Genomic DNA, 11,113 nt, shown 5'->3' on the forward strand with positions numbered 1-11,113 from the left:
CAGTCACACACGGGCTCGGCGGTTTGGATCCAAGTTTGCCTTTTGTCTCACAGAGTACATGACAAACATCAACGCTGCAGTTTCACTTCGTGGGCAAACAATTGAGTGATAGAGCAGCATTCCGCAGCGTGGAGGCCCAGCGTGGCCACAGTTTGGGCATTTCTAAGGAAGCGTGCGCCGCTCGTTCTCAAAGTGCTTGGACTGAGCTTTGAGTGAAGAAGAGGCTGCCGTTTGACACTGAAACAAAGCCAGACAAATGGATAAAATAGCTAAAGTCAACACATTTAAACCCGGGGACTTGGTTCCGATGGAACCTTAGTCACTTCAAACCGGTTTGCCACTGGTTCAACACCGGCGCACTTAAAAGGACCCCCCCAGGGATGGGGGTTTGGGTGGAGGCGGGGGTTTCCTTGAACTTTCGCCTTGCTTGGACTTGCCAAGACTGCGTGCACGTCCGTCCTGTGCATCATCCACACTGAGGAGCCATTGTTAAGCGTCTCAGACGAACCACAAAAGGGGCGGAGGCTCGGCTCTGCGGCGGGCAAAGTCATCGTTAAAGAAGCCGCCGTCATTCCACTGAAGGAGGAGCTGCAGGTGCTGTTTTTCTGTTTCTGCAGGACGATTGCCACACAGTGGCTGCGGCCAAGCTGCAACCCACGTTGATAATGAGCTGCAAGGTGTGCAAGGGGTGCAGTGCACACTGCCTTTAGTTTGTAGAATATCCCAGGATGCATCAGCTGCAGCTCCAGTCAGCCTTAAGAAGGCCTTTTAGGAAAAACGTTGCAAGGACTCCCTCTCATTTGAGACAAATCTCTCCAAGTTTGGTTTTTCACTGGCTGGAAGGCCGCCCCCTGCGGCCCCGCCCCCTCTGCTATAAGTTACACTGACTGTCGTCTTCACTGTGACTCAGGGTGAGTCACACCGCCGTTAAAGTGCACTCTTTGATCTGGGGTGGTCCGCTGACCAGGACGCAGACGATACATTGTGACCTGCTCCACCAGGCTGGTACTGAAGGACACAGTCGCTGTTACACACACACACACACACACACACACACACACACACACACACACACACACACACACACACACACACACACACACACACACACACACACACACACACACACACACACACACACACACACACACACACACACACACACACACACACGCACACACGCACGCACACACGCACGCACACACACACACACACACAGAGAGACGTGAGGCGCACTCGCTCTGCCTTACACTCACCTCTTTGTCTGGCCCACCAACAATAGACAGCAGGCCGTCCTCGGCCTGAGGATGCTCGCAAGCCGCCGACCTCGGCCACGACACTGCACGTCTGAGATTGGCCGTGTTTACACCATAACAACGCTGCGAGGGTCGGTTCAGCAGGGCTCACTTTCACTTGGAGCAGAGGCAGTGGGTAAAGGTTTGGACTCGTGGGCCACTATGGGCTCTAGAATCTGACAGGGGGCCCGGAGCAGGAGCTGATGGATGGAGTGTTTTGGTGACCATCTCATATGACTGGTGAATGGATGAAATACTTCCCCCTGATATCATTTCTTCAAGGTCTTTTTAAAGCCTAATGGGCCGCATATGGCCCCCGGGCCGTAGTTTGCCCACGCCTGACTTAGAGGCACCTTTTTCCTGGGCAACTTGGGGGAGTTTCAAGTTGGAAAAGTGGGATGTGACCCTAGCTGACTGCACGCTAGCGGTACCTCAGCGACACGTTGGTGAGGGTCAGTGTGTAAACAGAAAGACGCACGCTGGAGGTCTCTGGGAAGAGTCATGGGATGAGTTCACATCATCGGACAATGTGTTTAATGACGCCAGAGATTGACAAAAGTTTCACTCTCAAGGCTTCCTGTAATGTTTGAGGGGGCAGGAAGCCGAGCGAGGAGATAATATGGGATTAGTTTCTAAAAAAAGACAACAAAAAAAAAAAGTCCACCAGCTGGACAACAGTGCAACCAGCCAGTGAACAAAGGAGCGATGGGTTCTCAAGACACTGACTCATACAATGGTGGCTGCTGAGGGGTGGGGGGTGCGGAGGGGGGGGCTCTTCAACATCCAAACTCGATTTATTGCACTGCCCCCCCCCACCCGCCCACCCCCTCCAAAAAAAAAGCAAAACAGAACTGCATCGAGATGATTCAACACACTGCGTCTGTGCGCAAACCAACACACCACAAAATCCAACCAACAACTCCCCGGAGTGAACACGTTCATGGCACAACAACTCCGACACGGTGACATTCCGAGAGGGTGGAGGCTCTGAACAGGCGGCTCGCTGATGGATTCATTAGCATGCTGGCAGGCCGGCTGGCGCTCCGTCAAGACCCACTCCAGAGATGGGATCAATGCAAGAGCCGGGACTGAGGGCCGGCTCCCACTCAGGGCACCGCCGTGTTGTCTTTCAGCAAACACGCACACACACACACACACACACACACAGTCACATGCAAGAGTGCACAAACGCAGCGCAGCTCAGCTCAGTAAGGAGGCGCTCTTTCATGCGGCTCTTTTGTCTCGCAGTAATGTCTGGTATGCCGGGATACAGGCTTTGCTCAATGACCTGATTTCTATGGAGCTGCAGAGGCACCAGCCTGAGTGTGTGTGTGTGTGTGTGTGTGTGTCTGTGTGTGTGCATGTGCATGTGCATGTGTGTGTGTGTAAAATCATCTGCCTGCGAGCCCTTCCTTTGGATAAGACACTAGACTTAGCCAGGCAGACAGAGACAGATCCAGCCAATAAGAGGGCAGGAAACACACACACACACACACACACACACACACACACACACACACACACACACACACACACACACACACACACACACACACACACACACACACACAAGGGCCTTGCATGAAATAAACAAAAAGTCCCCAAGTTCCCATCAGGGGAACGGGCAGGAGAGGGGGAGGGGGAAAGGGGAGGGGGGAGGGGGGAGGGGGAGGGGGGGGGGGGCTTCATTCAAGCTGGCCCTGTTTTGCAAATCAAAGGGCAGTTATTGCAATAGAAGGTTGATTTCTTGGAGGATCGTTCTTGGACAAAGAGGAATGTTGAGGGCACGTGAGGATGGGGGGGGGGGGAGAAGAACCGATGAAAGGCCAGAGTGAGAGATCACCGTACCTTGTCTCTGGATGAAGATCCTCAGCAGCGGGTGAGCCGTCGACACGGCCTTGCAGAAGTTGTCGTCGTTGTTGATGGGCAGCAGGTCGCCGTGCACGTCGGCGTAGCCGATCATCACCTCCATGTTGGCGATGCGGTGGATGTGCAGTATGAGCTTGTAGAACTCCTCGAACTTGCCGGGCTTGACGCGGTCCACCGAGAAGCGGCGAAACTCGGCGCCATACTGCAAAGAATGGGAGAAAGCCAGAGAGGGAGAGAGAAGATTAGAGGCAGAGCGCACTGGGAGCCAGGCGGCAGCAGGAAGAGGAAACAGGGATGTTCCACTCTGTGCAACTTATCTCAGCCATCTGACTGCCACGCTCAGAGTGGACATCCTGTCGGCAGGACCGACACACTGGCTCTTTAATCACTGTTTGCTGAGGTCCCACTTTGAACAGTGACTCGTACCTGACGCCTGCATTGGGACTGAATCAATGACTCAATGAGTGAATCAATGAGTGAAAACACCAAGACGCTCAGACATGATTTGGCCAGCGATTTGACCGAGCAAAAAAACTCACGAACCATGCAGCACCACTCCACGCTTCATCACTGCTTCGCAGCCGGCGCTAGCTTAATGCGACGCCATCTCAACATGGCCCAGGGTGTGATTGGCCAACCACTAGGGCTAAAACAGGTTTCAGGTAAAAAGCCCGAGGACCTTTTTCACATCCTGCGATCATATCACACAACCAGACACACAAATAGCTTTCTAATAGTCACTTTGGCAAGGACAGCGAACAGGAAATGGGGGGTGGGGGGCGGGAGGCGGGGTTGTTGCACAATACAACAACACAGGTGGATGAGTGAGTCGACTCGGTCGGTGAAAATGACAGCGCAGGCGTCCTTGGCCCTGGCCAGTTGCACTCAACCGCGACACAGCCTCGCCCCGGTGGAGTCGCTGCCAAACCCACCACTGGCAGCACAGCCGGCGGGGGGGGGTCACACCGGGGTCGTCGCGTGACTCGCGGACACGAAGGTACAATACACAAAGTAGCGCGGTTCCGAGAACTGCAGTGGCAGGCCATTGCCTGTTGTTGCCGCTGTGTGAATCACAGCAGCGATTTGTCGACCGAGGTGCTTCTTGTTACTGTAATCAACAGCTTAGAGAGGAGAGGGGGAGGGGAGGGGGGGGGGGGAGAGATGATGATAGAGGAGGAGGTGAAGGTGGGGGGTGGTGGGAGGGATGGCGACGTTGTGGGAGAGGAGAAGCGCTGACAGCAGTGGAATGCATTAAGCGCGCTAAGGAGGGAGGGGGGGGGCAGAGAAGGAGCAGGGTTGAGAGACGTCAACCTGCAACCGTAATTACAAGGCGGCAAATGAGTTTGGGAGCGGGCGCGATAGTAGGCCGGGTGGGACGCCGTGCCAAAGCCGCTGGCGAGCACTTTACCACCATCTTCTCTGGAACCTACCGCCTTGGTTTAGTGAGCGCTGGCGGGAGGCCCAACGCGTCGCTGCGCGGTCCCGCTCACTCAAGCCCTGCGCCATCGTCCCGGAGCGAGCTCCTCCCCCTCCGGGCACAACTCAGCCCTGTGGTATGTGCAAGTCTGAACTTGGTACGATTAATCACAGGAGCTGACGCTCAAACCGGGCCTAAGAATAAATCACTACGACGCTGACGTCAGCCGCCCTCTGGGGCCGACCGAGGCTCAGCGGTGCCGACGGGTAGCAACACGTCTGGAGACGTCTGTCCTCTTCCACGGTGACTCGTCTGCAGATCAAGAGGACAACACACCTGAGAGGTCCAATGCAGGTTCTTTCCTAGCATTTAAAGAAAGGGGGTAAGCTGCAAATCTGCTCGGCTGAAAAAGCCATTTTAGAAGCCTGGAGTTGGGATTATCTGAGGAAGTAGAAGGAAATAGAGCCAAACCAACCCCCCCCCCCCCCCCCCCGCCAGCATCCCAACACAGCACCGGAGATAAGAGCTGGAGCCACACCAGTTTGTGGCTGAGGCTGCTCGACAGGGAGCCAGACACCTCCAGTGTTATCCCTGATAAGCTTATCGTGGGAAAGGTTTCCCTGGGAAAGGCAAACAGCGACCACTGAGAACCAACACGCTCCCAAACTCAACTGCAGGCACAACAATGGGCCCCCATATCACCCGACGCCTCGTTTAGCACCGTTCTTCACTCCTTTTCTAACCATACGTCATGCTGGATACCCATGAAGGCCAAGTGAATAAGGCTGGGTGCCCTGCATGGGGTGCCCTGCATGGGGTGCCCTGCATCGGGTGGCCCTCAGTGCCTGGGGTGCCCCTCAGTGTCTGGGGTGGCCCTCAGTGCCTGGGGTGCCCCTCAGTGCCTGGGGTGCCCCTCAGTGTCTGGGGTGTCCCTCAGTGTCTGGGGTGGCCCTCAGTGCCTTCCACACAGGTCCACAAAGCAAAAGAGAGCGTTTTTAAAACCCTGCATTTGTAGGAAACCAGAGCGACTGTGTTCTTCAGAGAAGAATGTGCCGCTTTTAATCTGCACAGATAAGGAATTTGCACTGCAAGCAAAAACTCCCCCCCCCGCCCCCCCCCAAAAAAAGAAAAATTGCATTACAGCACACGCAGCACTGCAGGCTGTGCTAAGTTCAGGCTGGTTCCCCTTCAGCACTTTGACGATTGCAATAATATATCACATAATGATGACATTTCAACCCAGACACCAGGCGCTCAGCGCTCTTGGCTGAAGGTAACCGCACACTTCCTCTAAAGCAGAGGCAGCGAGGAAGCAGGCTGTCGTCTTCATTCATTTCCAGCTCTCCGTTGGTGGGGCCTTGCCTACCGTTATACGCACAGGTTTCTGATTAGTCACCGCACACTCATGTGCGAGGCATGAAACTAAACACAACACAACACGTTTTGTTTGTTCTATAAGTGGAGCACGCACAGAAACGAGTGACGTACGCAGGGCAGCGTGCAGCGGTGGGAACGTGAGTCAGCTCCACCGGGGGGAGGGGCATGACCCCTGCGTACCAGGACCGCAGCGCCTCGGCACCACCAACCGGCCCCACTTATGGGTGGGGACGAATGTGAGCCCCGCCTCCGCTCCCCCGCCAACAACAACAACATCAGCAACACAACAAACAAGTCACTCCTGCGAGACCTCACGGCTCCCCCACCCTGTTGAAACTGCCCCCTACCAATACCTTGAAACAACCCCAGCACTGTGGCAAAGTCTTGGAGTTGTAAGGATAAAGCCTCTCTTCAAAGTCCTGTTATGAGAACACACACACAAGGAAATGAGCCGTCCACACTTTTATTCAACTGAAGGCAAAACCAATAGTTTAGTTTGCACACATTGTTGTTGTAAATGCACACAGTCCCAGTGTGTGTTGTGTGTGTGTGTTGTGTGTGTGTGCGCCTTCCCCGACGTCATTTATCATCAACAACGTTTAATGACTTAGAAAGCAAAGAGTTCGACTTACAATAGACTTCAGGAGAGGTGCCAGTTATCGTGATAAACTGCCTATCGTGATAAACTGGCTGTCTCAATTACGTAAGACTATGAAATGTGAGGGGGCATCTGCGGTTCCTCGGCCCGCTGCATGATTCATGCAGCTTAAAGCCCCTGAATGCAACACTGATCATGGGGAGTTAAGTTTAAGTTAAAACTCACAGCCCCCCCTGGAAGCAACTTCTTCTTGCTGAGAGACTCATTTAAAGCCATGCTGGAGACAAACAACTTCAAAAAAAATAAATAAAAAAGCCCCCCCCATCAGAGAGAGAGAGAGAGAGAGAGAGAGAGAGAGAGAGAGAGAAGAGAGAGAGAGAGAGAGAGGGGGGGGGGGGGGGGGGGGTGTCCGCGAAAAAAACAAATGGTCAAAATCTGCATGGTCGGGAGGGCAGGAAGCACAAGCAGCTCGTGCAAAGTGGACAAATGTGCACCGAGTGGCGCGAGCAGCGCGAACCCGTCTCGAGGAGGGAACCCTCGTGTTTGGGTTCGCCAAGTTCCGCTTCCAGCGCCGCCACGGGCCGGGCCGGGCCGGGCCGGGACGGGACGGGACGGGGACCATGTGAACTCTTTATCCCCCCCCACCGCCGCCAATAGAGCGCCAACAGTTCCCCTCCACCTCGCGCCGCTTTAAACCCACCTTGCTCTTCACTTCCACGGCGTTACAGTCCACGGTTCGCAGAGGCTGAGACTTGTGGAAACTTCGGTTCATCTTCGTCGTGGCAGTGGCGGAGCAGCAAGACAACACGAGCGGCGGTTCGAGCCGCCTTTGCCCACAGAAAGCGGGGCTCCGGTTTTCCTGCTCCTGAAAAATCCCTCTTCGCCGCGTGCCGGATGGGGAACTTTGTGCCTTCTTCTCTGTCGCCTCCCGGACGAGTCGTTGTTCCGTCGGTCGGTTCGGTTCGGTTCGGTTCGGTTCGGTCCGGTCCGGTCGGCGTGAGGAAGGTCTCTGCGGGGCAATGAGAGGCGCGCGACTCGCCGCCTCGACTCTGGAGTGCCAGTTTAAGTTTTGGAATGACATCAGCCCTGCTAAAAAAAATGGAATCCTGTGGGGCGTTCACGCACGGCTCGGAATCCCCGCCCCTTCTCCCCATCTCGTGCGCAAACACGGGGAGGTTCGGGGGGGGGGGGGGCACCGAGTTTAAATTGTTGATGAAAATGTCTCTTTGGACCGTAGTAAATTCCTCGGTATGGAAATTTCAGTCATTTGACTCTGTGCACAAATGTAAAATAGCACTCAAGTTTCCAGCATTAAAGGCCTATTACGTGTGATTTACTGGCCTCTAGTGGTAGACAGGCATATTGCAAACACATGGATGGAACGTTCTCTTTTGAAGTCAACATGAAGCACTATACCTGTGCGGATGTTTTCATCGTACGTGGAAAACAAAATCCAAACTTTGAGTTTGTTCACGTATGTTTTTTAAAATAAAATGGATTTGATTCTGTAAAAAAAAAAACAAAAACAAACATTTGCATGTGTTTGCTTTGAACATCATTTCATGCCATCACATCCATTCTGAGTGAAGCTAAAAAAAAACAAAAAATAGTTGAGTAGAGAGCTTCAAGATGCAACAGGTACACTGGCCTGATTATCAAGGTGAGACGACCGTACATGTGTACTGTACATGTGCAGAAGGGGCCCCGGACCCCCGGACCCCCGGACCCCCCCCCCCCCCAGGTATCCCCAGCTGGAGCCTCGTCAGGAGCTTTGCAAAGGACAGAATGATGAACGACTGCTCGCCGGCTTTGCAACATTCCAGGCCTGCAGAAGATGCCCGGGTGGGGACAGCTGCAGTATGCAGAGCTCCAAAGTAGCTGCGACTCCTGCGTGTTTACTGGCTGCAGGGACAGGGAATGTGCGTGACCTGTCACTCATCCCTGCCTCAGCTGGCAAAGTTTCCCTGTGGCAGTGTCACCTCTCGCCTCTGACTGGTTGGAGTCCCAGCAGTGGTTGCTGACGTGTCCGCTCTGTCTGTCTCTGTGTGTGTGTGTGTGTGTGTGTGTGTGTGTGTGTGTGTGTGTGTGTGTGTGTGTGTGTGTGTCCGCTCTGTCTGTATCATCTGATGAGTAAAAACACGAGCCGCTCACCTGAAAGAAGCGAGACACTGCAAGCAGTGAGGCCCCGGGTTCAGATGTGCCGTAAAAGTCATCGTGGTCTTTTCTCGAGCTGCGTCAACGAACCGCACGTTCAACCCGAGTCATCGACTGCAGACGCTGCTTTGTGTCCAGTGACAGACACAGTGACTGTTGAACGATGTGAAAAGTGGAGAAACAAACTTTTGCCAGCAGTTGAAACATTTTCTGCCGCTGCCGCCTGACTTTTTATGTTGCTGCTTGACGCTGCCAGTGTGAAGCCATTTACAATCCAACAATAAAAACCATATAAAAATATCCACCAGATGTGAACACAATTGCTTTGACTTTTACCAATGTACTTCACGGAAAGTCTTAAATGCTGAAGGTATTTATTTAACGACTGTGCTAAACTACCGCCGCAAGAGTAACGACTGGTCTCCTTGAGTGTGGCAATACAAAATATCACCACTAGAGGTCAGCACACACCACAAAAGCGCAACAGGCGCGGCTGCCATTCCCGGCCCACAGATGTGGGGGTGTGAATCTTTCACTCACAAAACGATCCGATTCAAATCTCGATTCACAAGCTACGATCCGATTCAGGGACGATTCATGAAAAAAAAAAAAGTTAATCATTTGGAACGATTCGATCCGATTGGGTTCAGTGCGATTCAATACAAATGGACAATTGAACCCCGAGTGCTTATTTCTACTTTACCGATGTCAACCGATGCACTCGGATCTCATACGTCACAGAGCGATAACCCCTTCCAATGGGTTTATCTTTTACACCTCTACTCTCAGGACTTGGAGAGTTTAGAGAAGAGAAGGACTGCAATTGTCTGAACCAACTCATCAGAGTATTGAACGATCGAACTTTCAAAATAAAATCAAGTGCAAATACATTCTGCGAACATTCTGTCTCATCCCTCTCCTAAAGTTAAGCCTGCTGTCTATCCAGCCAATGAAAACGTGTCTCTGTGTCAAGGAGGCCGAGGCTGTGCGTCGTGGTTCTTCTCACACATTCCTTTTGCCATGCATGTGAGGAGCAAAAGGCTTTGCAGTCGTCCAGTCAGACAGGAGCAGGAGCACTTCGTGGTGATGAGGGTGCCGGACAAGAAAGAACCTTAGCAATGAACGCCAGAGGTTTGGAGAGAGCGGAGATGTTGAAGTTAACGAGCGGCACTCCAGCAGTGTAACCACTCCCAGGAATGTCAAAAAGCCTTCTGCTTTGAAACAGTCGGGACTGAAGAAAAAAAAAAAAGAAGGCACGGACAAAGATGAAAACAGAGGGCAAATAAAAAAGGAATAGAAGAAAAGAGTCATTCTAAAAGTCAATGATTTGATCGGAGTCTTTATTCTGTGCCCTCCTCCAGACAAAATACAAGCTGCCCATAATGAGGATCGGACAGACGGCCGGCCTCCACCCGGAAATCAGCGCGGCTCTGTGGCTGCAGCCGTCCTGTCTGCGGCACGTCTGATTTCAGGTGGTCCTCCGGGGGGGGGACGTGCAAGAGGGGAGGGTACCATCCAGATGAAAAGATACCGGCAGTAATTTATCCGCCCGCCGTGCCCAGTCAGAAACAAACATGCGGAGTTGGTTACGGAGGCCGTTTAGAGCTCGGCGGCGGTGCCGGCGCCGGCGCAGGGCCGGGGAGGCAGAGGCTGCCCCTCCGGATCTGTTCTGCTCCGCTCCCTCCGTGATTAAAGAGAGAGAGAGAGAGAGAGAGAGAGAGAGAGAGAGAGGTTGGTGGGCATGCCGACAGAGCGCTGCCTCCATGTGAAGGGTGATCTCACCGCTCAGGTCCTATAGAACAGACATTGCGGTCGGCTCCGAGCGCCAGCGGGCCTCCGGGTCTTTCCTCTGGGTCACGCTGAGTCATGACACACGATGCGGCTCCGCACAGTCCAGCGTGCACAAGTCTAAATCAAACGCAGCCCCGGCATGCAGCGCAGTGCGCCGTGGGAGGGAGTCTGGTTCCGAACGTTGTTCCACATCACAGCCACACTTGTTTTGTTCTCATAGGGCAGATGGAGGGAGGAGGAGGAGGAGGAGGAGGAGGAGGAGGAGACGCAGGGTGAAGTCAGCGCTGCAGCACTGCAGCACTGCAGCCTCTCACCTCTGGTAAAAAACAAAACAAAACAACAACTTCCCTTTTTTCAATTCATTTCTTTTGAAAGTAAAAAGAGCCGCTGCACACACGTGATGCTGATGACTGCGTGACTCCGCCCATTTCCACGCTCGAGCACGTTGAGTCTTTAAGCTCCTCAACTTCCCACTTTTCAGGCTGAGGTGGAAGCTGAGGGCGGGATGTGGAAGTGCTCCTTCAGCAGGAAGGTCGGGGCCTTTCCTTCCCACCACTGTGTGGAGTTGGCACAGGTACTCTGGCTCCTCCCACTGTCCAAAGACATGCGCGT

General features: G+C 53.5%; 1 protein-coding gene across 1 annotated transcript; it reads right to left on the reverse strand.

Annotated features, from left to right (window-relative positions):
* Window positions 1-3,003: 3,003 nt before the first annotated feature.
* LOC142882480 (uncharacterized) lies at window positions 3,004-7,649 on the reverse strand. The gene is made up of 2 exons (XM_076017240.1): window positions 7,257-7,649; window positions 3,004-3,366 (listed from the first exon to the last, which is right to left on the reverse strand). The coding sequence occupies exons 1-2, from the start codon at window positions 7,635-7,637 to the stop codon at window positions 3,019-3,021; spliced, it is 729 nt and encodes a 242-aa protein (XP_075873355.1). The 5' UTR covers window positions 7,638-7,649; the 3' UTR covers window positions 3,004-3,018.
* Window positions 7,650-11,113: the final 3,464 nt, after the last annotated feature.

This window comes from Nelusetta ayraudi, unplaced genomic scaffold (assembly GCF_046127955.1).
Source record: "Nelusetta ayraudi isolate G7.1 ecotype Tasmania unplaced genomic scaffold, CSIRO-AGI_Nayr_v1 ptg000287l, whole genome shotgun sequence".
NCBI lineage: Eukaryota > Metazoa > Chordata > Actinopteri > Tetraodontiformes > Monacanthidae > Nelusetta > Nelusetta ayraudi.